The following is a 27,393-nucleotide window of genomic DNA, read 5'->3' on the forward strand; positions in this document are numbered from 1 at the left end:
AATGGTAGTGTAAATTGACATTGCTGACGTCATTTCCAGGCGTGGTAGTAGAAAATGGATTCCAAGTTGTTTCTTGAAATAACTGTAGTAGACCTTAGATGAACAGGTGTTTACTGTGCGTTTAAATTAGACATCTATTGTGTTATCCCATCAGTAAATATGTGATTAGTATTGCAATCTATTAACGTTCAATTAATTTAACGTTTTAAACTGTTGTGCGGATTGTTGAAAACAATTTTTATAAGTAGGCCTAAGCTTTTACATTCTTTCGATGAAATCTCTTCCTTCGTATTTGTGTAAATTGAAAGTGGTTGATATTATTCGGGTATAATGTAATAACAATTCTTGAGATTTTACAAGTTCATCAAACGTTGAGTAAACTATTGATCTGTAAGTAGAAACATTAATTTCTCATCTAGTATTTCTAGGGATTCAGAAAGTACTGCATTAGCATTGATTTTATTCGTTAATTAATTTTATATGTTCTTTAGTCGTTCCATAAGAGTCTAATGTAATGAAAACTTCTTTTTTAATCTTGAATAATTATTCACATTTTTCCTTTTCTTGCAGTTTTAAACTTAATTGCCAAATAAAAAATAAGTATTGAAATATAGAACATATCCAAACAAATTTTTTAATGAAATAATACTTTGCAGTCTGTATTTAAAAATTATTCCTGTTGATTAATGTTGTGTGGATATTGTTTCAGGGTCCAAGATAGAGCAGTGTCAGACAAATGAACCTATTTTCGAATGTATTAGTCCCCAAAATAAGTAATGACGTTTATTTAAATTCCTATGTGCATATTCTAATTTTCAAAATGTGACATTGTGGCCAGTAAAATTAAATTCAATATGAATGTAAAAGTGAGGAAGAGGTTTAAATAGAGTTTAAGTGTTTTTATTTTATTTATTTTTTTAATCGACTTTTATCACTTAAAAAGTACCTTGAACATTCGGAGTAAAAATGTCGTTTTTAAGTAATGTTAAAAAATTATTACATATTGGCGGAAATGAATCAAAAAAGAAAAAAGTGTTTAACAATATTCGTATGGAATGTGACCCTGAAGAATTTTGGGAAATTATTGGCGAACTTGGAGACGGTGCGTTTGGAAAAGTGTACAAGGTTAGTGAATTTTAAATTTAAAAAATGTATTTTTTTTTTCATTTTTATGAATGATTCGATTGGAAAGAGTTTGAACCATTTCTCCCTCCCAAGTTGATAGTTTGCTTTATTGGTAAGGTGCTGCCGATTTTTTTTTTTGCTTTTAGTTTTATGTTCCTTATGAAAGTTTTCAAGGAGTGTTTAACCTTGACCGCCATACAGATGTTTCTCTAAACAAGATAAACCCCTTAAACATTCCAGTCTTCCAGTGCATTGCACCTCCCCTCACTTGCAGGTGCCCTCATTTTAAACTGTGCTAGTAGTAAATCATGTTCAGTTCCTCATTCCATAACCTTTTATATGCTTTGATGACCAATGCCAATAAATATTAATATATTGCCAATAAAAATTAAAAACTTATATTTACAGCTGCTTTTATTAAATTAATATTTGGCATTAAATCGGATAAATACTAAAGAGGAATATGTGTGGAGCACCGTTTATTGGCAGCTTTCCAATATATTTCAATTAGTGAGAAATGAGGTGTAAGTAAGCAAGAGATTCTGAATGATTAAATTCATTGCTTACTTATTTATAACCTGGCTTAGAGGTGTTTACTGCAAGAACTGGGGGATAGATATAATTTCAAGTAAAACAATTTTGTGTATGAGCCGGCTAATACCAAAACGAAACAGTGTGTTTTTGAACTTTCGGAGTTTCCGAAATCTTTCAGTAAAACACACATGCTCCTACGCTCAATGCTAGAAGCAATGCTTTCAAAATATTTTTTAGGTTTAGGTTGACACCTCAAAATATGCTTTTGCAGAAATTCAGTTTCTAAAATTTGACACGATCACAATACTACCTCTTTCTAAGTAAAGGAAAAAGTAAAAAAGTTTGGCAAACAATGCATCAACAACATATTTAGATAAATGAACAATTACAAATAATGAAACTAATCTTTAAAAAAGATATGAAGTAATCTCTTCGCTATGAGTCATGAAATTCGAGCAAATATGTACATGTACTACATATATTGAATTTGGAGTTTCAAGTACTTGGTTGTCAGCTGGATTACATGATACATTATAATTCTTAGATTTTTGTTTTATCTCTTATCTTGAATTTTTTTTTTTTTGTTTTTTATCGATTAGTGACCCATTTTCTTAACCAGTAAGCTTACAGAGGAAGTATCATGCATTCTTTTCATCTTCTTATTTTCAGAAATGAGATTTCTCCAAAATGTTTTGTTCGTTTTCAAATAAATTAAAAAAACCTTAAATCCACATAATGATATTTCGGTTGGGTTTAATAGTAGGAGGAGTTTCTTAAACTTGCAGTGAGTTTTTGGCTCATTCAGCAAACTTATTGTACAGTTTTACTGGTTTAATTTTACAATATTTCACTTACACACATTTACAATGTTGTGATAAAATCTTGATTTTAAATTTTATGGCCATTTCTTCCATTCTTACCATTATTCGGATTTTCATTGATCTTCAGATGTTGGTTAAGCAAGTTGGTCTTGAGAAATGTGATTTTCATTTATAATACTTGTTAGATGTTTGATGTCAAGGTGATTGGCAGATAAGTTTTGTAGGTGCATTTCAATAATAATAAAAAAAAAATCTCTTATTCAATCATTGAATGTAGATGAAATTTACAACACAATCAGTGGCTATACTTTACCAATAAGGATGGTACATTTTCTAAATATTCAAACGGTTTGTAAGTCGAGCTAAATTGGTAGCGTCGAATGTTAGCATGTTAAGTAATCAAGAAAGGGTCAAAGAAGTTCATAGAATAAGTAAAACTATGTTCTGTTGTTTGATGCCCAATCTTTGTCCAAGTGTTGTGAGATCTGGAGGAAAATGTAATTTTAGACCGACTAGCTGCTGAAGTAAAGAGGCTCATCTCTCAAACGTTGGCAAGATTCAACTTGTGTCAAGAAGTCGTACCATCCTTTGGACGTCGAATAATTCGGCTAGTGTAAATCTGTCAATCTGAAAAATCTGGCATAATAATTAATTGTAAAGTTTATACAGGCACTGCCTATTGTAAGACGGATAAAACTGGTTAGGATAAGATTGGTGAATAGTTGATTAGAATACAAATTGCCTAAACGAATTCTACAATTCTAGAACCATTTCTGCGTCGAATCGGCAGAATAATCTGCGACAAAACAGTCCTTGGAATACTGAAATGGGATTTTTATTTTTGAGTAATTATTTTCACTATTAAACCAATTTGTGGTTGATCAACTCCATATTACGAGGTTTAGAATTAACAAGTTATTAGTATGTGTGATTGTCAAGTATCCCTTACAATCATTGTTAGGGAAAACACTGCTCATTGGTTCCAGAAATTTCGAAGATAACCCAGGGACCGGTCAATCTATGGTAATCAAAGATGATGCTTTATGGAAATCTCTTACGATTCGTAGGCTCGCGGAGCAATAGTACTTTTGCCAGACTGTTGTTTCTTTGGTTTGGAAAAGTTGAAAAGATAGTCTTAGTGGATATCTAATAATTGAATGAATGGCAAATATTCTTTTGTTGAGAGTATTGTGCTTCACTGTTTTTGATTCATTTTTTAATCTGATCGTAACTTTTACGTTGTTGGCTTTTTTGTTCGATTGGTATTATCAAAAGGCACCCACCACTCGTTGCCGTCGAACAATTCCGGAATTCACGTCAATAACAGCCAGTATTGGTCAACAGAAGGAATCCGAACCCTACGACTCAATGTTCTATTGATTCCGATTGCTTGTCCTCATATTTCACAAATCATCGTTCAAAAATTCATTGAGGGAAGAGTAAAATTCCACCTTTCCCACAATACACTTCATCAGGAATGGACATAAAATAGCATAGTCTTATCCTCAGAAGCTTGATATCATAACTCTTTTACTTATTCATGTTTTTTACGTCATTTAATTAATCTTTTAGTAAATGTTTTGGCAAAGTTATCAAATCCTTATTGTATTTTCTTAGGTGCTTAGATAGATAAATAAGATCATCTTTCTTTAGATTCTATTACAAAAATAAGCTTTATTTTTCTAGAAATTTAAAAAAAAAAAAAATAAGGCTAGCAATCTTGAAGATTTTTTATTCCCAGTTTCGCTTATGAACATCAAGGTTTAAGTTAAAATAAACCATGTGTACACATACTATTTGCTGTAATGTTATTGCTTTTTTTCCTAAATGTCTTCTCGTACTAAATTATGTTTTTTTTTTTTTTATCATATTATTCAAAGTAGGTCTGAAATATTCAAACCCTCTGTTATTTTTTACAAATAATGTTTTGTTCTGATTTTTATTTTTTTTAAATAATAATGAAAATTGAAATGTTTAAATTATGGATATTCTAATTTTCACAATTGTAAAATATATTGAATCATTTAATAAAAATGTTTTCATTAGATATTTATTATAATACTCAATTTAATTTTTCAATTAAACATTTTCCAGTTTCTTGAAGTACAAACTCTGTCTAGCATTAGTTATTCTTTCCGAATATCTAGAAAGCTTACTAGTAGATGGGTTATTTATTTTTAGAAATGACTTGAGTGCTTTGAGATTGTTTCCTTCACATTGCATTTATAATGTAACCATTGCGGATGAATTTTAGATTACAAGTAGTAAAAGAACTGCGCATTTCACCTTTTTTTTGTGCATTTCTTTTTAAACATTTAGAGCTCTTAAAATGAGGAGTGTTATTTTTAATTAATTATTAATTTGGCGGACACAAAAATTGCTGATTTGCCAATTGACGATCTTCAAAGGCTACGAAATATGAGCATATTCGTGTGATATTTATAAAACTAATATTTTGTTCATCTTTAGAAAACGGTTGTTCACATTTGTAATTTCTTTCACTAACTGTTCCACCTGTAGCTTTTCAGGAAACCGACTTTGACTTATGATACATTATTATTTTTATTTTTTTTAATTTAAGGCGCGACAATATCCTAAGACCATTGACAAAGATGTATAATATTTTTATTTCGCTACTAAAAAAAAAAGTCATGCAGCAGCGAAGTTTTGCTTGCTGAATTAAATTGAATTGTGTCTGTAAGAAAGGCAGATTCAGGTGGCCATCATGTCTTTCTTGAAGCTTTACTGGAAGCTGGCGAATCATATTTATCCTTTTACATTTGCTACAGGATTTGATATGTCTAAGGATAGCGTTAGTAAGAAAAATATATATAACTACAGCTTTGACAAACGAATAATAGCAGATGACTAGAAGATTGACTAATTCAACAGACAGGAAAATTTTAAAAACATCAATGTTATGCGTTTACTCGAACTGTGAAGAAATTCATCCTGATGTCTTATCTTTTTTACCACAACAGCTAATCGTCTCTTAATTTATAAAGCTTATTCTGCTTTGGTCAATCGTCAAAAGTTTTGTTCCAGCAGAATAACGCCCAATTACACACCTCCGAAGACCAAATAGAGGAAAACGTTTTAAAGAGTTGCACTTCTTGCCCTTTCCTCTTGTCAAGACATAGTTTCTTGCAACTAATTTATTAATGTGCATGGCACATTTTCTTCGCGTAAGAAAATTTTTCTTCAATAAAGTTAAAACTGAAGCTTAAAAGCATTTGATTTCCACAAATTAATTAGTTGCTTTGATCGCATGAATCCAGTCATGTTCACTTTAGTTTTTTCTACAGAACTGCTTGGCTGTTTGCCATTAATGACATCAACAAGCTTAAATTGATTGCAGCAAATCATCGTATTAAAAAAATTTATAAAACTCATTTATTTAAAAATATTCTATTATTGTTTTAGTATGGTCTACATTTCGAAATTTTGTATTCATTAAGAACTGTGTAATATAATTTGAACTATTAGTTAAAAATTTATTTTCAAGACTATATAGCTAAGTTTTAATCGCCCACATAGCCTTGCTTACAGAAAAACGTGTATCACAGCTATTTTAATCAGTATGTATTGCATTTGAAGAATTACATTTTTTCTAGCCTATTGTTTATTTTGTATACAAATTTGTTTTATGATTCATGAATTCTTCCAATGAAATTATCTGTTTCTTATAAAAGATATAACCATTAATTGCCTTCTCTTGTAGCGTTTTAATTTATCTATTTTGTTTGTTCCTAAATGTTTAATTATTTAATGGAATCTTAATAATTCTTTTCAAAACGTGTATTTGTCATGGTTTATTAGAGATATTAATCCATTTACTTTTTTATTTTTTAATAGGCTCAATCGAAATCTACCAATGCTTTGGCAGCTGCAAAAATGTGTTTACTGGAAGGCGAGGACGACCTATCAGATTTTATGATCGAAATAGACATCCTATCAGAATGTAAACATGAAAATATTGTACAGTTGTATGAAGCCTTTTTTGTAAATAGTAAACTTTGGGTAAGAAATTTATTCTAAATATGTTAAAAAGAAGGAAGAAAATTAATTAGTTCGAAATTTCCTTCATTAAACTCGTTTTTTTTTCTTGTAGATGTTAATTGAATACTGTGATGGTGGAGCATTAGATTCAATCATGGTTGAATTAGAGAAACCTTTAACTGAACCGCAGATAGCATATGTTTGTCTACATATGTGTAGAGGCTTGCAATTTCTACATCAAAATAAAGTTATCCATAGAGATTTAAAGGCTGGAAATGTATTGCTTACAATGGCGGGAGGGGTTAAATTGGGTGAGTTTTTTGTTTTCAACTAATTTTTAGAATAGAATTGAAAATATTTTTAATTTCATTTCACTTTTACTTTCTTATTATAGCTGATTTTGGTGTATCTGCCAAAAATAAATCAACATTACAAAAGCATGATACTTTTATCGGCACTCCATATTGGATGGCACCTGAAGTTGTGCTTTGTGAAACGTTTAGAGATAATCCTTACGATTTTAAAGTGGGTAATAATTAGAACTATAGTTATTACACAATTTCATATCTGGTTTAAGTCTTACTTATTTTACACTTAATTTTACTTCATAATTTGTTTGTTTCTAGGTGGATATCTGGTCATTAGGCATCACGTTGATTGAATTTGCTCAAATGGAACCACCAAATCATGAAATGTCGCCAATGAGGGTATTATTGAAAATACAAAAATCAGATCCACCAAAATTAGATCAACCGTCAAAATGGTCAAAAAATTTTAATGATTTTATCGCCAAAGCTTTAGTTAAGGATCCAACTCAAAGGCCGAATGCCGATGATTTACTTCAGGTTAGAAGTTAATTATAATTTATGGCACGACTAAATTAGCCTATAAACTTTTAACATGTTACGCCATTGTCAGAAATTAAAGGGAGCAACTAAAACTTATGGGTATTAATTATACCTTAAATGCGCAATTTCGAAATTAGCAACTTTGATTTGTTAAACAATTGTTATTTCCTTTATTATTTGTCTATCTTGGACTAGAGATTCTAGGGCAAGGGTGGCCAACCCAAATAATCTTGTGAGCCAATTAGAAAATTCATTATAAGCCTCATATGTATATTTATTACTCAACAAAAAAATCGCAGGTGAAAGTAGATCCAAAAGCGCTCACTTTTCGTGCCAGATTTCTCAAATTAGAAAATTTGTTTTTTGTGATATAAGTGCAATAATCATCTATTTTGATTCTGATGTTTCAAAAATGGGTTATAACATTTATTTATTTATTTATTGTTATAGTGGTCTTGTTTGCACATTAACCAATTACTTTATATGAGGGCTGGAAAAAACCAACATATTGGTATGAACAATTACAGTTGGCTCCTAACGCCTCAATTTACCAATATGTTGGTGGAAAAAAACCAGTCCTATCTTTTCCAATATTCAATTTGAGGAATAGCGCAGCCTCTTTCCCTTCTTTCTTCGTCATGCCAGCCACTCTTCTACTACATTCTGTTTCGTGGCTTCCATGAGATAAGGATATCTTGAGCGCTGCGTACTGACATTCCTTCCTAGAACAACACAATGGTCTCTGAATGTGACTTCGTTATTTGATGTGAGCTTAGAGTGGTGTAATTAGTAGTGTAGTTATGATAGTACTTGTGTGAGTAATTAAGAACTAAAATCGCAACTATGGAGTTTCGCTGCATCCTATATTTTTATTTTATTCTCTCTAATGAATTTGTAAATAATTCGTAGCGCATCAGGATTCATTATAGCTAAAATACTTTTAGCGCTACAGGGAAATCGTACATGTGTTGCCAATTCCTGTTACTTCATTATTAAATTGCAAGTCAATCAGTTCCATAATGTTACTTCATTATAAATTGCAAGTCAATCAGTTCCATTTGGAGATAATAAACAAATTTTGCAAAATTAAGATAAATCTTGCTGGCTTTAAAGTTATTCAAGCGGACCAACCCTATTTGACAAAGAGGAAATACAGCAATTAAGGAAATGAAAAACCCCCTATTAATTAAAATGAATAAACGAGGTTTTAAAATATTTTTCTTTCCTATTGCCACGAATCCGAGCGGTTTGAGACGAGGCCCGCAAAGTTAAGCTAAAGTATTGTATTGGTTTCCATTGGTCTAGGTGGTTTATGTTAGAAATTTATAGCAAAGTATGTTTGCAAGTTACCTCCGTCCAAGGCGCCTAATTTGGTAGTTGGACGAAAAATCTCTAAAAATTGGCGTTACTCTTTACTGTTATTATCCTTATTTGCTTTATATTAACCAGTTAAGCGTGGAATTTAGTTTTTAAAAAAACCCTCCACGGTGTGCGAAATTAAAATCAGACAATGATGTGTATACACGTGTCGAACGCAGGGCAAAACAACCAAAAGTTTACAATAATCGTAATAGTCACTGCAAGCACTTTTTCTGCATTTTCTCTGGAGCTTGAGATTACAGAGCATTCTGCGCTCTTTTCAAAATCTTGCACCGATTCACGTATGCATTGCTCTAGTTAACTAGGGATGACGCAAGAGGCTTTTACAAGGAAGAAAAGAGCTTTTGGAATTCTGTACAAAATGAAATCATGTTCGTACTGAGGTCTGAATCTCTATCTAAGGTAAAAATGGCATTGCACAAGGATTGAGAGCTTCTTATTTGTGTGCGTAATTCCCCAATCTCTAATGCGGAGACCAAACAAGTACCAACCACTTATCATTTGGCTGACTCCCATCGCAGTTCTATTGGTAAGATAAAGGAAACATTCCACCAAATAATATTCTTATTGTATTTTTATTAAAATTTCGAGTCACAACGAGTATACACGTCAAACACGCTTAACTGGTTAAATATGTAGAGCCGATTTCCCAATGTATTAAGTTTCAATATAATTTTTAGCTTCCATTCATTAGTGGAGAATTGGACTCAAAACCAATAAGAGATCTTCTTCTAGAATATAAAGCTGAAGTCGTTGAAGAAGAAGTTGTTGACGATGAGGCAGATGTAAGTGATTCAATTTTTTCTATTTTATTTTTATCCTCATAATCCTAAAGGAGAAAAAAAAATCATGCCCTTTTTTTAAATAAAGAAAAAAGAACATGAATTTTGCTATGTTGGTAAAAATTTAGAAAAATAAAGAAAAATGCTAACTTATGAATTGTTTAAACTTCCCAGAGCTAACATTTCCTTTAAAAGGTGGATAAAGTAATGCATGGGTTTACTCATTCATTAGAATCAAACCTGGTAATTGTATTACTAACAATATGGTAGCAGTTTATTTTTTATTTTAGCGTTAATTTTTAATTTTTCTGCGTTTTATTTTTCTTTTTTAATTTATTTTCTTTTAACCCTTACTCTTAATAATAAGAATGTAGGGCACTCATCAATTTTTTCCTGTCTGGGTTTTTTTTTAAACAATTTTAATATTGTATATATGGCAGATAATTTTATTTTTTTCTAACATCCGGTTTGAAAATCCCCGCTTTGTTTTTTTAGATTAAGTCATGTCTTATTTTTATTAATTTTTGGAATATATTGCCTACAAATTTTGATTTTGTAAAATTGACTAGAGAAGAGAAACATTTTTATTCAAATCATTATCCTGTATTTATTTTGGTTTTAAATTTGATTTAATTTATTTCTTGCTTCTTTTTTACTAATATTTCTTAAGTTTCATGATGAATGATGTAATTTTTGACATTTTTTTTTATGGGATCATATAACAATATGATGAACCATTTTACTTTATTTTTTGTTACTCAATATGTTTCCGCCCCAGTAGCTTCAAAGGTGTCAAGATGAGATTTCGAAATTTTGAAAATTGTCGGGTTGCCATTACATTGCAGATTTGTCACTTTGTCATCCGCTTCCAGTACAAAGTTTTTGTTTTTATTTATTTATTTTTTTAATTGTATGCCCCTTTCTCATCTTTTGGACAAAATGTTTTGGGCATGGTTCTTCCATTATGCAGGCAGACCAACTAATCGAAGAATATTATTTTTAATTTAGCACATCGAGAAATATTATTTTTTCTCATTATTGGGCAAAGCGTAGCATCTATTCTTGCCTCGAAATTGAATATCTTCCCACAATCTTCAGTTTTGAAGAAGAAAAATAAATGTAACTGCCACTTTTTCCAAAGACCTTGGGTTTATTTCTGCATTATAGCCTAACAATACTCAATACCTCTAATTAGTAGTGTTTCTCATTCTTATTTCCGATGCATTTTGATAATAATAGCCTATTTTTGTAAAATACTAGCGTAATCTTAAAATGTGAGCTTATAACTTTGTCCGGTTTTAATTAATGTAAAGTAATCTACAATCCCTAAAAATAATGAATTATAGGGAAAAACATTTTGATCGATTACTGTATTTCTTACCTCCTTTCTGTACGTGTAACATTACTGGACGGTCCAACGAATAAAGACGTAATTTCGGGAGTAACTATCATTTTCTTCCAAGGCTCTCTTTAAAGTTGATATGTCCAAATTTAGAAGAAGCTTTGATAAAATTGATTCTTATTGTTTTCTCGAACCAATTATTCTAAAATTCTAGCATTTCTTGTGTTTAAACTTATTTTCCAATGCTTTTTCTTTTTGTTCTCATCAATTTTTGGTACTTTTTACTTAATAATTCTCTATTTTCTCTTTATTTATTCCTTTCATAAAAAAAAAAAATTATTCGCCTCCTTTCCCTTTGTTCTTCTACTTCTTTTATTTAGTTTTTCGCTGAAGGTGCACACACTTTTTTGCCTTGTTTACATGCTTTCCGCAATCTTATCGAGTGTAGAGAGGTAGGAAACAGAAAAAGCATCGGGAACAGTACCAGAGAGTCGGTAAGTAGTCTATTAAAAAAGAAAGAAAAAACAAACAAGACCTGTAAAATACAAAAAAATAAAATTAAAATAAATTTAAAAAAAATAGCTTTATGATAATTAAAAAACTAAAAACGGAAAAACTCGTCCTTTTCTCTTTTTTTATTCAAGGAAAAATGCGTTTAACAATGCAAAAATTGGATAAGAATATTTTGAAGCATTCAATAGATACAATTAATTTGGACACCATACTTTATTGTTTTTCCTTGTTTATTTAAAAAAAAATCGTTTAAATTATGTTTTTATCATAGCTTTATTCCAAAAGCTTTATGTGAGTGTAACGGGCATATCGCTTTGGCAACGTATTTGTTTTTTTTAAATAATTACGGTATCAGTTCATTAGAATTGACGAGCAGTGTTCAGATCACTGTTATTTTAATCATAGCTTATTGGATCTTTTAAATTTCCTTAATGAATGCACACAAGGCACCAATTAAAAAACAACTTGTGCACATCTTATTTTGCTTTTAATTTACGTTGGTGGTTTCTTTTATTTCTGCTAAATATGTATGCATGAAATCCTTCTTTATTGGGTTGTTTTTCATAATCATTATCAAAGCATGCGAATAAAAATTAATAATAGTTTTAAAAGTGGTTGTAACAGCATGTTGCGATTTTTAACACGGTATAGCTTGCAACTAAACGTTAAGTGCAAAGTATTTTGGCATATATTTCTAAAAACAATTCTAATTATAAAAAATATTAAATACATTTGTTATTTTTTTGTTTAATTATAGGAACATCGCACATCTCAACTTCCTCTGGATCTGGACAATGGAGAAGATGATTCTGCTTCCCTAAAATCAGATCCAGATCTAAAAAGTTAGTTATTTTTTTAATTAAACAATTGATTTTTTTTTTTGGAAAAGAAGTTTACCTAATTTTTATTTTTAATTCAGTTGAGGAGGTTATGGCTGACGGAGATAAACCCGATGTAGAAATGTTAGAAAATAAAAAATCTAAACCTGAAGTGGCTGACGTTAAGAAGCAACAACCAGCTGTGATTCCTCCTGTTCAGGTGCTGACACATTATTAATATTCATCTGTTTAATTTAAATTCTAAAATTAATGGGGTGTTCAGTGACCATTCTTATCTCAAACAGTAGTTCCATATCAGCTCTTTTGTTCGAAATATTAATATTATTGGGAGAAACAGTTCAAGTGCCTAAACTGTATGGCTTCATGTAAAATCAAAGCCAGAAGTCTTATATCAGTGAAATGAGAATAGATTTATATGAAATTAAAATAGGCTGATTAAATTCTCTGATTTTTCTAAGTCTGCTGACTAAATTTCCTGAGCTCATTATTTAGTAAGTAATGAGTAGCTCATCTGTTGGTAAAGCATTATTTATCAACCATAAAAACAAAATGAATTAAAATTTTTCAGGTTACGAAGAAACCAGCTGCTGGTGGCCTAATAACTGCAGAAGGCCTAGAAAGGCGAACATCACGTGATAAAGGACCAGCACCGCCGCCGCCATTGCAGGCCAAGGAAATACAACCGACCCCGCCCCCAGCACCTGCCAAACCAACGGAGGAGAGACTAACAGAGACTGAACCCAATAAAGAAACGGATATTGTAACACCATCACTGCCGGCGGCCATAACCACCCCGCCAACGATAATTCCATCCATGGTTGTGTCAGAACCAGAGCCAGAACAAGAACCCGAACCAGTACACATAGTGCCGGCACCAGTATTACCACCAGTTAAGCCGATAGAAGCGGAAGAAGAAGAAGATGTAGAAGAAGAAGAACCTATTGTTCCACGATTAAGAAGAGCATCAATGGAAAGGCTTGAATATAGGATACATTCAGAAGAGGTAATGAGCAGTAACTCTAACGAAGGTTATAAATTGTTTACCTTAATTAATTAAAAACATATTTCTAATTTAGAATGTAGATAGCTGCGGGGCTCAAGAAAGACGTGGCCGACCCATGTCAATTGCTGAGATTAATGGCACTTGGAGATTAGAAAGGGAACATGCCAGGGCTAGGAGTTCATCTGCAAGCAACCGAAACAGAAGAAGACCTGCACCTCCACCACTTTCAGAAGAGGCTATTAATGCTCTTGCCTCCAAACCAAGTCCACAACAACCGCTTCTTATATTCAGTGGTATTACCATCTCTTATTTTTAATATTATGCCCTATTAAAGTTTTCATATGTTATTTGATATTTTGGTTTTGCTCAGATTCTCCGCCCAGTAGGGGAAGTAGCAGTGGAAGTTCGATAGGAGAAAATAAAAGAGGAACAACTGTTCGAATTGGCGAAGATGCCAGCCCTCGTACTAGAGAAGTATTGGAAAGCAATGTAACTGTAGTAACCACAGTGCATCCGCCCGCATTGTTAGTGCATCAGCCGACATCCTCTCGAACTGATGGAACTGCATCCCCTTCATCAAATACAACATCTAGGCCTAGTCAAGTGGTCATAGTAGCTAATGATAAAACCAAAACTCAGGTTGGTTCAGTTTCATACGGTATCTTGCTGTTATTAAATAAATAAACCAAAAATTAGATATCACAGTATTTGGGTTGTGGTGCAACTCAAAAGCAAAGTACAACTTTTTTAAAGTAAATTATCAGTTTTCTACTTTCAAATTAAAAGCATACATATATTTAACAACTGATTATGTGTAGGTTGATTCAGAAGATGAACCTGAAGTAGTCGTAGTACAAGCTTCGCAAGTGATAAGGCACGATAATGACTCACTTAACAAAGATGAAGATAGTCTACACGATATGAGTCATGTATCCGTAGTAACTGTTGGAGACACCTCTGTTGTAGACGCTAACGCACCTGTCCGAGGGCAACAAGATTACTCATGGAATGTGGACAGTAAGCAGTTTTAAATATTTATGCATAACTATTATAATATATTATAAAGCATAGGTGGCAGAATAATGTATAAAAATGTAGAAATAACATTTTAAATTCCTTCATTTCTACGTTAAACCAAATTACTGTTTCATCGTACCATGAAAAACATAACCTTAATTTCACTTAGTGGGAACTGAAAGTAAACAATTTGATTTCATTAGTTCTAAAATTATATTTATTTAGGCATGGAAGAGGATTCGTTGATGATAGTTGGTAATTCCACGCATGGTACCTCTATTATTGTTCATGATACTTCTACCTCCGTCGATGTAGACAGAAATCTACGAGGTACTTCCATTAGCCATAAACCTAACGGACAGCCTCCTGTTCCAGCGGAGGATGAAGTGTACATCGTAGTTAACAATTCGACTAGTACACAAAAGCAGGAGGTACATTCTTTACATATTATACGCACTTCTTACTATTATCGTAAGTTCTACGCTTAAAATTATTAATATTTTTTTAACATTATTTTAAGACAAATGATTCAGAAAAGCACAAAAGGAACTTGTCTCATGGAAGATCTAGTTCTCAATCTGATACAGGATCTACTACTGGGAACAGGACACCTCCGTCTGCGGCTAGTACGAGGACTTTTGACAGGTAATTCTTTTTAAATTAAATTGTTTATTTACTAAACAGGAAGTATTTAGATAGAATTTTCTATATTTTGTTTTCACCGTAGTTCATGTAATCCAAAAAGGTGGTTTTAAGTTTGTCAGGTTTAAAAAAAATTGAGAGACCAAAATCAATTGTTTTATAAAATGGTAAGACCTACATGAAACACATCTTAAGGGAGAGTTACCACTTTCAAGATTTCCTTTTACCGATCTTTCATTCAAGTATGCTCAAGGGAGCATAGGAGGACGCTTTGTGGCTCGATGAAATTTATTTAACTGCATTTTATAGGTCCGATGCTGAAAGTGTGTCGACAACGATTAGTCAGGATAGCCGAGGAAGTAATAAAGAGAACAGGCCGGGTAGAATACATGACGGTGAAGTCGTATTGAGACCTAAATCCGATTATAACAGGGTAAGCATTCTCATTTTAATAAATTAATTTTTAAATCCAAAAATAAGAAATAAATCCTTTGTTCTTTTTATTTGTTTTTATCATATACTTCAAGTTAATTTTGTTTTTCTCTCTCTTAATTTTTATAGCACGAAAACAGTAGGCATAGCCGATCTAAGGAAGAATTAGAAATTATGAACTTAAAGAAGAAGACCAGAAAACGTACGAGAAAATTCGAAATTGATGGAGTTGTAGTGACGACTACGACGAGTAGGGTTATTTATGGTGATGAAGAAAATGGTCGTGGATACGATGATCATATATTCAGGTTTATATTTCTCGATTAATCTCGCCTATGTTTTATATATTGTATATTGTTCAAAGATAATTTCATCTTACATTTATTTAATTTGTAGAAAACAAGAACTCAGGGAACTAAAAATGCTTCAGAAGCAAGAACAAAAGCAATTTCAAGATCTTTCTTCTAAAGCGCACTTAGCGAAAGAGCAGCAGGTACTTAATAAAAAACAGTTATAGTAATTCTACAGTCTCTTGAGAGAAAACTGTTGAAACACTTTTTACCTAAATTGTTTCCAGGACAAGAAATTTGAACAAGAACGAGTTACCTTAATTAGGACTTATGAAAGTGATTTGGAAACTTTACAACGACAGCAGAGACAACAGATGGAAAAAGCTGAAGCCCAACAAGAAGCAGATCTTAGACTTACTAGCAAGAAAATTAGGGCAGAACAGGTTCCTGCATAGTACTAACTATTTAAACACTGCAATATTTTATGTCATTGCAAGTTCATTTTAAAAAAATAATTTCTTTCGCAGGAAAGAGAACTTAAAGAATTTAGAGAAAGTCAAAAACAAGAGATGAGATTGTTAAAACAGGAGGTTGATCTTATGCCTAAAGATCGTCGAAAGAGTGCTTTCAAAACTCGAAAAGAAAAAATGGAAGCGGAGCACGAAGAAAGAGTTAGTATAATTTTTGAAATTTCTATTTTTCGAAATAAGAATATAAAGTATAGCATCTATCTCCAAGATAGCTCAAATGGTCTACCCCGTAACTGAAAATTAGGGATCTCCCCGCTAGTTTTTGACCTACTCGTATCAAGCTAGATCTAAAGACGGTGGAAACCAAATAAGGTTCTTAACAAGTCACCATCTGCACATATTATCTTCCAGTGTGGGTACGTCATTTCTATTGCACGTAGAATTCTTACCCAGTTTTCTATCAAACATATCTGTGGGAAAAAAAAAACAAGCAAAAACTCAAGTCTTTGTCTTACATCAGTTTGTATTATTAAATTTTCTTAGATCTTACATTTGTTCTGAAAATAAGTTCATTTAATTTCAAGAGACGCTAATTGTTCATTGTTCTCTTGAAAAGTTATAAACCAAAAAACGTCCCAAGTTCCAAATGTAAAATTCTTTTAATGCTATAGTTCCTTACCAAGTGTTCCATTGCAGTCGAATAATGCATTTTAACTCTTCGAGGCACACGATTTTAAAGAAAATAAAAGCCCTAGTTGCACAGAATTTCTTTTATTATAAAAAAATGGAAATCAACATTCATTTCCATTATTTTCCATATGTAATCATCCCTCTCAAATAATCATCACTCTCAAAATACGAAAAAAGAAAAGAATTAATACCATTTCAATAGTTCTTTTTTAGTGTGGGCCACTGGTATTGTATAATACCACTATGCAACTAATGCTTTATAGGATGTTCATTCAAACACAACTTTTTACCAAAACAAAGCGGAACTTTGCAGTCAGTACAGCACTGCCCTTCAGCGCACTGTTCCTTGAAATGTTTAAGTTCCATGTTTTGACCCAATTTTTTATAAACAATATATGAATTAACAACAGCTGCATCCAAATAATAGAACAGTATGCGGTGCCACCATTTTTTACTATCGGTCAAGTTTATAATAAATAAAAAAATTATTTCACTTATTTTCGCATTTACCATTGGTGCATAGCACCGCCAACTGAATGAAAAACTTTAAATAACATATTAAGCTGTATGTATGAATAACTTCAACTTTTCGAGGTGGGTTAAAATATATCCCACCATGCAGCAAGAGCTAAGCAAAAGGTGGGACAGTTTTTAACCCACCTAGCCGCAAAGAGTTAAAAAAAAGTATGTTTTTTAAAGAACGGAATTAAATTTTTAAAATATTAAATTATCAATTTACTAGGAGAAATTGTTTTTACAAAAGTTGAATGAAAACCATGAGATTTCTTTGCGAAGACTCAGCGATTCACATAGAGATAAAATTGCTCTAATGGATCGACAGTTCCTACAACAGAAACAACAAGTATGCTAATTTTATTTCTAATAGTTATCCTAATCTTATTCATTTGGAAGGCGTTTTGTGTTTTAAATGAACAATATCAATTTTGTAGTTAATGAGAGCTCGTGAAGCTGCACTCTGGGAACTGGAAGAGCGGCATATACACGAAAAACACCAGTTAGCTAAAAGACAATTAAAAGATGGATTCTTTCTGCAAAGACATCAGGTACAACTATGAATAAAGATGAAACTATTAAGTGGAAGACATTCTGTTAAAATCATTTACGTTGATTTTTACTTTATGTTCAATCTTAGATGTTAATTCGTCACGATAAAGAATTGGATCATATGAAACGAATGAATTCACGAAAAGAAGACGAAATGGTTAAGCGGCAAACAATTGAAAAGAGGGCACATCCAAAGAGGATTAAGTCTGAGATGAAAGTTAGGGAGATGATGTTTAGAGAAAGTATGCGAATACGTATGGCGAATTCCCCAGATCCGGATCATGAAAGGAATATGCTGAAAAAGGTTATTTTTATTTTTTTCATGTATTTTAAGTTTGATTCGATTTTGGCATAAATGATAATTAATTTTAATTTATATTATTTTATTGTATTCAGTTCCAAGAAAATGAGAAGAAGAGGTATCGACTGGAAACTCAGAGGTTTGATCAGAAGCACCAGAGGCAACTGGAGGAGCTCAGAGCAACTTCTGAGACTACTATTAAAGAATTAGAGCAGCTTCAAAATGAGAAACGTATGTTTTATTTAAAGCAAAATGTAGTTTAACCACTACTTCAATAAAATCATTCCCTCCAAAAAAGGTATAAAAATAATTGCTGTACATTTACTCTTAGGTAAAATGCTGATGGAGCATGAAACTATGAAGCTAAAGGAGCAAGAAGAAACTTACAGTAAGGAACTTAAAGACTGGAAGGCTCAGTTGAAGCCTAGAAAGCAGGTAGGTTTGCACCATTATTGCAGAACAAATCTATTTTTTAAGCATGACTGTTGTCCAATAAGTAAATATTGGTATTTCATGATTTTTTTTTATTAAGAAACTCAAGTATTTTTTAATTTTTTTATTAAGAAAAGATTTTCATTTATTTTTTTTTCAAAATTTTGATGATTTAATTGTATTGTGCATGTTTTATAAAAAAGGAACATGTATTCATGATTAAAATACGTTTCAGTATACTTAATTTATATTCAAATTCAAATAAAATAATTAATTTTTAATTTTTTGTAAAATGAAAGAGTCAAATTTCTTTTATTTTATTGCTATGGGAAATGGGAAATAATGTGTACATGGCAAATTTCCGATAGTTTTCTCGGATTTCTTACTTGGCAATCTCCTTGTTTATACCATACGAGGTGTGTTCAAAAAGTAACGGGAATTTTTAAATTTCGCGGGTTTGGAGAGTCTGATTGTAAAAATTTTTTTTTTATTATGTTGGTACACATGCCCCTGAAGTACGATAAAATTTTCAGTAATATTCATTGTTTACTTCTTAAGTGGCAGCCGTTAAGGTTAGACGTGTTTTTCGAGCTTGGCGATTTTTGTTTGTTAAAAAAAATGGATCAAAGAATTTGTATTAAATTTTGCGTAAAAAATGAAATAAAGTGTGTGAAATGTTAATAAAGGCATATGGTGAGTCTGCTATGAGTAAAACAAGGATTTACGAGTGGTATAAGCGTTTCCAAGATGGCCGCGAAAACGTTGAAGATGACGAACGACCTGGACGTCCAAGCACATCAACAACCGATGAAAACGTGAAAAAAGTGAAAGAAATGGTTATGAACGATCGCCGAATCACAATCAGAGAAGTCGCTGATGATGTTGCCATATCAATTGGCTCATGCCATGAAATTTTTTCGGATGTTTTGGGTATGAAACGTGTGGCAGCAAAATTTGTTCCAAAATTGTTGAATTTCGAACAAAAACAGCGGAGAATGGAAGTTGCTCAAGAGTCACTCAATGAAGTCGACAACGATGCGGATCTACTGAAACGTGTTATAACAGGTGACGAAACATGGGTTTACGGATATGATGTCGAAACTAAGGCTCAATCGTCCCAGTGGAGGCATTCTGGATCGCCAAGACCGAAAAAGGCTCGACAAGTGCGGTCGAATGTGAAGGTTATGCTCACTGTGTTCTTCGATTTTAATGGCATAGTGCATCATGAATTCTTGCCACAAGGTCAAACAATCAATAAGGAGTACTACCTACAAGTTCAACGCCGTTTGCGTGAAGCAATCCGAAAAAAACGCCCGGATTTGTGGCAAAACAATTCATGGATTTTGCACCACGATAATGCACCTGCTCACACTTCATTGCTTGTTCGTGAATTTTTGGCCAAAAACAAAACTTTAACGATGCCCCAGCCTCCATATTCGCCAGACATGGCTCCATGTGACTTTTTTCTATTTCCAAACATAAAGAGAACATTAAAAGGCCGTCGTTTTACAAGCATAGATGACATTAAAAGCGAATCGCTGAAAGAGCTGAAAGCTATCACAAAGATCGAGTTTCAGAAGTGTTTCGAGGATTGGAAAAAGCGGTGGCACAAGTGTATTGTATGCGAAGGGGACTACTTTGAAGGCGACAATATTAATGTAGATGAATAAATAAATATTTTTTTCAAAAAACGAAAATTCCCGTTACTTTTTGAACACACCTCGTATGTTGCTTTAAACCCAACTTTTTTTAAAACAATCGTATTATTCCTACCCATGGCGACCCTCACCTCGTGTGTGACATTGTTAAGATGGTGATTTTATACCAGCTTTTAGCCAAAAATGACTTCTAGATTAACCTCCGAGAATCTCATTTCAGACCACCTTTCAAATTACTGCCCCATAAGGTATCAGATTCATTGGTGTTATTTTGCTTGGCTGCCCGTTCGCAATCGTGATGCAGCTATGCGATTAAAAAAAAAAATCGCAACGAATGGATCTCCGAGCGTACGAAAACCCTAAAAAGGAACTAGCCATTTCAACCACCTAAACAGGAATTGATTTTTTTGAAACTTAACTCATTGTGGGAGAACAGTAATTAAAAAGAACATTTCCTTCCTCCTATATTTCCTATCATAAATTTTTCAGCTACTCGAGAGTGAATTCAGTGCCGCACTGAAACGTCATCAAGAGGAAAATGGATATAAAATTGGCCAATTGATGGTAGCTGCAGGACTTTTGACATTTACTGGTTGTGAACAACCATCGCCCAACTCTTCCAGCGCTTCAGATGTTGAATTCGACACTATATCACTTGGACTATTTGAACCAACAATCAGACATAGAACTTATTCCTTACCAAACCATTCTGATTCCTGGCCTAGATTCACTATCCCACGTCCTAAACTGAGTACTTTTGCTTTTAAAAACTAATCTTTTTTTTTTTTTTTTGGAATAGTAAAATTAACATTTGTTTTTTCTTTTTGGTTTTTGGGTGCTTGTTACCTTTCAGCGAACAGTTTTACAAAAATAATCTATTTTAATCTAATAAAATAATCTATTTGTTACAAAGTAGTTTGCTCAATTAGTTAACCAACTAATATTTTCATAAAGTACTCGTAGTAACTTTTAATACTGGGTTGTTTTGTCTTTTTTTTTTCTGAGTTTTGTTATTAACATTAATAATTATTCATACATCTTAATGTTGTGAAAATAATTTTTCACTAAAACTTTTAATCAAACACTTGAATGAATCATTATTTCATTAAGATCATAATTAATGTTTTAGGTTGGGAGATTCATGTTCTTTCAAGTAATTACTTTCTTACATAAGATTATTTAACAAAATTCCTTATCCTATACATTCAATAATTGAGTCCTATACTCAATAATTGAGTTAAAAATCAATCTTTTGTTCAATGGTTTAATGTTGTATTTAATGGTTTACGTCAGTTCTCATCATTGTTTTGTTTTCCACGTTGTTCTCTATGTGTGGATTCTGAAATTGGAAGTTTTATTTTATTTTAATTTTTTGTTTAGATGCTTTTTTGTTTTGAATGAATCCATTCCTTTTGTTTACTGAAATTTTTTTTGCTCCTTTTTCTTTGTTTTGTATCATTTTGTTTGAATCCACCAATTTTTTGTTTCACTTTCTTCAGTTTCCTTTACATGACTTAAAACATAATTTGAATGAGTAATTGGATTTTTTTTCTTGAACACGTGAGTTTAAATTTTCTTTTTGCTTAAAGATTTTAAATTAATTTTAATATTTCTCCCTTTTTTTTGTGCTTATTTACTTGATTTTACTTGAATTCTTCTTGCTCTTTTTTGGCAGTACAGCCCACGAGAAGGGCCCTTTGCCTTCTCAATTTTCCAATTGAGGCTTCGAAACATATTAAGGTTTTGCTGGATAGGCTGCATAGGTCGGCCCTACGTCCAACCCCGGACACAATGGAGGACCTTGGATTTAAAGGGTTTTACTCCCTTTGCGAAGCTATCCCTTGGGTGTGTAGTGTATACGTGCCTTAGTATGAATGTTGTAGTGTAAGTGTATTGTGTCCCTATTGTATAATGAAAGTGCATGGAGTACTGTGCTATGAACCCGTGGGATTGCAACACCCAGGACGTGCTACACGCAACAGCGACCTGCTGCGGGAATTTTACTTTAATATGTTTATAAAAATATTGTGTGGGCACTCATACGACTTTCTCTTATTATTCTCGAGGTGCTCACTTTTTCATTCTAACTTATTGTTAAAATGCCCGTAATGTAAATTTCTCAAAAAAAAAATGGTTTATGTATATAAATCTTTCGGATGTTTCTCACTGGTTTTGGATTTTCACACATCACAAGTTGATTCATCCGTACGAAGTAGATAGTTGGACTTCCTCCGTGTCATATACTATACTTGTTGACTCTCATGAGGGACAGAAACATATTGGAAGTCAAATTCACCATTTGGTGAACCATACCTAAATGATGGATTGAAACAGCAAAAAAAAAAAAAAAAATGCGTGCTACAACCGTTGAAATAAACCATGTTATCCAGCATTTCATAATATTACGGACATTTTCATAATATTATTGTTTCAAAGTACGCGAGATATCCCCTCCTCTCCACTCTATAATTCATTCATTCTATAATTATCTTTTTAGTATTACTTTAAATATTTTTATAAGACTATCTCTTATTTGTTAAATCTGACTAAATGTAAAATCTGTAGTCTAAATTATTTATGTTATTATACTTTTATTTTTATTTATTTATTTATTTTTTTTAGCGTTTAGAGGAGCAGTTCGCTCAACAGTTAGAAGAGCAGGAAGCTATCTATGGACCATCCCATCCATTACCACCAGATCTTGCTGAACCAGTTCATCATAGATCTTCCACAAGAAGTAGTTTATCATCGGTATCACAAGATTAACACATCACATTAATGCGTATTGTATATACGAGTATATAATTTGTTTTAGCACTATAAAGAAAAACAAAAAAGTTAGAAAAAATACTTCGTGATTTATTTCTTCGAATGGTCTTCTGGTCATTCTGTCACACTATCTGGTTCTCTCCATATCCCTTCCCTTTTCATTTTTTTATTATGCAGTATTTAGTGGCGCTATTCAGCAGTATATTCTCTTTATCTCCCATTAACTTGAATTATTGCAAGTCTTAATACTACTGCCCAATGGTCTTTTTAAAGAGAAAATCACTTCTTTCCCTTCCGAATATTGATAATATAAAAAATAGTGGTAGAGGTCTAATTTATTATATATATATAGATATATATATATATATATATATAAATATTAAATCCTGTATTATATTATATATAATCGAACTTTATATATTCTGCTAGAGCGAAGTGATAAATAAATTTATAAAAGTAGAGTTTTAGGAATAAAACGATAGAATTTATGTATACATATGTAAAATTTAAGGTAAATACAAATAAATTGCATTAAGGAATATAATATACATAAAAGTAAGAGCAAATAACGAAATTATTTTTAAGTAATATTGCTGTTGTATGTTGTTTTAAGTATTTTAATAAAATATATATTTAACAAATACATAAATTTGAATATTGCTTAAAATATTCAAATAATTTTAGAAAAAAATGCTCAAAAAAAGAAAAAAAAAAGCTGTTATAATTAAAATGGTTAAAAATTATTTAGTCAAATAATGAAGAAAGAATTATAATGAAATATATACGTATATTTGTAATCTGAGATATATTTATTAAATAATTTCCTCGTTAATTGCACTAATTTTTATTTTATTTTATTTTTTATAAAAAAAAAAAAAATCAAAGTGGCTATCCTAAAAACCTACTATAAATTGGTTAGAAACTTGCAAGATAAGTAGTAGCAACTGTCTGTTTAATAAGTAGAAGTAGTAATAAAATATTGTCTTGAAATCAGGTGTTATGCTACTATTATTAAATATGCTGGTCTGATCTGCCACAAGTTGATACTTGCTCAGGTCAACTATAACAGTGGTATGACTAGTCTGTATAGAAATAATAAACAGCGCAACGTTAATGCATGCGAGTCGTCAGTAAGCTCAAGCTTTTGTAATGCGTTTATTGAAGGGTTTAAAATAGAAAAGTGTGGTCTTTTTTTTTTTAAATGATTAGTTGGAATTAATTCAAATCTGTCAATCTGTTTAAAATCCATTTTAAGAAATTTCTTTTAATAAAATAAACGGGTTACTTACAAGTGTTGGAGAATTATATATTTCCACCTGAGTATTTTGTTTGTTTTAAATAAATAATTTGAATTTGAGAAGAGTACTCCTTACTTGAGTTGTAAGAAATTAACTGTTTCCCCAAGATTTTTTTTTTGTTTCTGTATTTTTTAGATTAATTTATCAGGACAACAGCTAAAGTCGAAGGGAAATAAATTTTTCCCAAACAATTTATATTACATGATATGCTTTCAAAGAATGTATGGAGGGGTGGTCTGAAAAGCCTTTCAATTTTGCAAAAAGAATATTGCGCAGCGCGCAAAAGTTTTTTTTTGAAGGTAATCCTCAACAACGTTCAACCCTTATTTATTCATGTTCAAATCTTTAACAGAAATTATTTTAAAAAGTTTTTTTTTCTAAAAAAGAGTTCCTTATTTTAGCAGTTAAAAATACTATTTTATTCATGTTTTAAACTACTTTATTTCTAAAATATGTCCGCATGTTGAGCAATTTCATATATTTATGAAATATTCATATATTGCAACTTTATTTTTCCAGTTATATTACACTAGTCGAAATTTATGTATTTTTTTCCAGGATTACTTCAGCTCTACGTTTTAGATAAAATTATTGGTAATTTAACAAAATCCCTTCGATTTATTTATTTTTATTTTTTAAAATTACTGGAGATATTTTGCCGGCACTAAAATGCCTGGTCACAATCAAGAAACAATAGTACACACTCGTGCTATTCGGTCCTAAGTGTGGAGATAAAATTATAAATAAAAAGGTGCTTCAAATTTTATTATTTCTTACTATATTAAGATTACAGCTAAATTTGAAATTGAAATTTTACAAAGCACATATCAGTAAACCCAGTGATCAGTTCGGAAAGACTTAAAAAAAACAAACTATCCTTCAAATCAGCAAGTGCTAGTAAAAGAAGAAGAGCAAGCTGTGTAATTTAAATATTTAAAATTATCTATAAGATATGGTAATATCTTTTTGTGAATTTAAAAAGCAAACATTAATGTAAATTTTTGTAAAGTATAGTAAATAGTGTTATAAATATTTAAAAACAAAATTAATGTACAGAATTAGCGTTAATCTGTTTTTCTTTTGATTTTCTGAGAAAGAAAAATTTGTTAATTCGTTTAAGGTATATTACTTTTATTTTTAACGATGCCTTATATATAAAATGAAAATGATTGTAAACAGAAGTCATTTAATTTTTTCTTTAATCAGGATTTTTTCATGTTATTTCAAGTGCCAAAAAAAAATCGTAAGATTTTATTTAAATGTTTCTATTTTTATGTTGGGGCTAATCGATAAAAAAGCGCTTTTCCATAAACATTTTACATAAGCCTCGCCAGTTTAACTAACTTTCTCTGTTTATTTTAATGTTATCGCCCTAAAAGATTTCGTATCCTCAATCTCACAAGACTGAGTTGACTAATAGAGATGTGGAAGTGAGCGAAGGTTGTTATTACTAAAAACGTTATAGTTCCCATGAATTAAGGCTTATCTTTCTTTTCTAAAATGCATCAGGAAATTTCTAAAACTTGTTTTGCTACATCAAAATTAATAGATTTAATGTATACAACAAAGTCATGCCAATATTTAATTAATTTCGAAAATTTTCCAAAAAAAAAATAATGCTTTATCGTTCACGTTCGCGAGAACTGGACCTGGCCCCATGTATGTAATGTCGCTTATTTTCTTAAATAAAAAAGAATTGATTAAATCTAAAGTGATGTGAAGGGTAAAAATGAATAATTTATAGGAAAAACACACTTAAAAATTATTTATGTTTGTATGTTTAAAAATTTAAAAAAAAAAAAAAAATGGTTTTGGTAAAATTAATTATTATTATTCTTATCTCTATAATTTGCATCTTTTCTGTATCAAAATAATATAAAATAAAAATAAACTTAAATCTTATATTCTTAATTACTTGATTTATTCTATTATATATACATATATATTTTTTTTTTTTACGATTGTTAACGTCAGGGAAATTATTCATTAAAGAGATTAAAAACGTAGTAAATGATTTTTATTCTTAAGTATTAAAGCTTTCCCCGAAGCTATTGTAACATAAACTAAAATTATAAAATTTGCTCATTGTAATATAAAAAGTTTTTTTTTGTTAATTAAAGTTTTCGTGGAATTCCATTTTGAAGCAATTACATGTTTTAATAAAACACCATGAAAAAGTTGCCTTTTAGGGAAATATCTTCAATTTCTTTTATTTTTGGATGTTCCCCAATTTTTTTCTATTTTATCACAGTTGTAAATTTTTATGAAGTTGTCCCTTACCCATATTTTTCCATGATTAAAAAATATTTATCTGTAAATAAAAAATAAATAATGTAGCAATTATTATTAACTATATGTATGTAAATAACATTGTTTAAATATATTTAAAAAAGTATTTTATTCATAATATATTACTCCTACCTTTACATAAATTAATTTAGTAATTAAGTTTTTAGCTGAATCTATCTGCATCTATCATCTATCGCTTTAGGAATATTTTCGTTTGGACGTTAATGAGAAGTGACAAGTAATGCTCCTAGGTGGAGTCAAGTTATATGGTTCTCGTATGTTAGATATACACCAGATACCTTGGCCCTTCATAATTCAAATTAATTGCAACCCCCCTTCCGTATAATGAAAACTAAATATATTGCAAGTTTTTCTTTCTAGCATATCATATACAATTAAAAAAAAAGAAGCCAAATACATGGAACTTTTTCATTTAAATTATATAACAGCATGTTTCAAGAGTGTTGGACATCTTATCTTACTGAATATGCCCATGGTGTCTATAATAGCATCCAACACTCGTAATTCAGTAGAGGGACTTATCCTAGAATATATGGGAAAGGGTAGGGAGGACATATGGCCTCAGTAAGAATTACTCCAGAAGACGGCTCGCAGCTCCGTTCTTTCCATAACTATGCTAGAGAGGCAAGTTTATTGAGAACTCCTAATCTGGGGGTGAATATCTGGGAAGTGTAATAACGCCAAGAAGCGTCTGCTCCTGACAACAGATTTCCTGCTAGTTTCTGGAAAGCCAAGGTGGATGGTTATCAGGTGTGTGAGAGCGATATGCCCTCTCAGTTTCTCTATTTTGGGTACGCTATCTTCAGGATGTTACAAAAGGCGAGGGGATGTTG

At 31.3% G+C, this 27,393-nt stretch overlaps 1 protein-coding gene across 4 annotated transcripts; it reads left to right on the forward strand.

Annotated features, from left to right (window-relative positions):
- The first annotated feature begins 21 nt into the window (after positions 1–21).
- On the forward strand, positions 22–26,650 carry Slik (Sterile20-like kinase). Of its 4 annotated transcripts, none has more exons than XM_074140846.1 (27): positions 22–390; positions 710–1,125; positions 6,336–6,500; positions 6,592–6,790; positions 6,874–7,004; positions 7,106–7,324; positions 9,388–9,492; positions 12,102–12,186; positions 12,264–12,382; positions 12,752–13,186; positions 13,260–13,476; positions 13,557–13,825; positions 14,005–14,203; positions 14,429–14,634; positions 14,724–14,848; positions 15,155–15,278; positions 15,407–15,585; positions 15,674–15,770; positions 15,855–16,010; positions 16,095–16,238; positions 17,470–17,589; positions 17,678–17,791; positions 17,881–18,096; positions 18,189–18,324; positions 18,425–18,528; positions 20,673–21,743; positions 22,806–22,831. In XM_074140846.1, the coding sequence occupies exons 2-26, from the start codon at positions 967–969 to the stop codon at positions 20,955–20,957; spliced, it is 4,308 nt and encodes a 1,435-aa protein (XP_073996947.1). In that variant the 5' UTR covers positions 22–390; positions 710–966; the 3' UTR covers positions 20,958–21,743; positions 22,806–22,831. The 4 variants fall into 4 exon arrangements, with proteins under 4 accessions (XP_073996947.1, XP_073996945.1, XP_073996948.1 ...); XM_074140844.1 differs by having other exon boundaries at positions 23–390; positions 13,260–13,479; XM_074140847.1 differs by lacking the exon at positions 20,673–21,743 and having other exon boundaries at positions 23–390; positions 13,260–13,479; positions 22,806–26,650.
- The last annotated feature ends 743 nt before the right edge of the window (positions 26,651–27,393 follow it).

Source organism: Rhodnius prolixus, unplaced genomic scaffold, assembly GCF_049639745.1.
Source record: "Rhodnius prolixus isolate KJV_2025 unplaced genomic scaffold, Rpr scaffold_6, whole genome shotgun sequence".
Lineage (NCBI taxonomy): Eukaryota > Metazoa > Arthropoda > Insecta > Hemiptera > Reduviidae > Rhodnius > Rhodnius prolixus.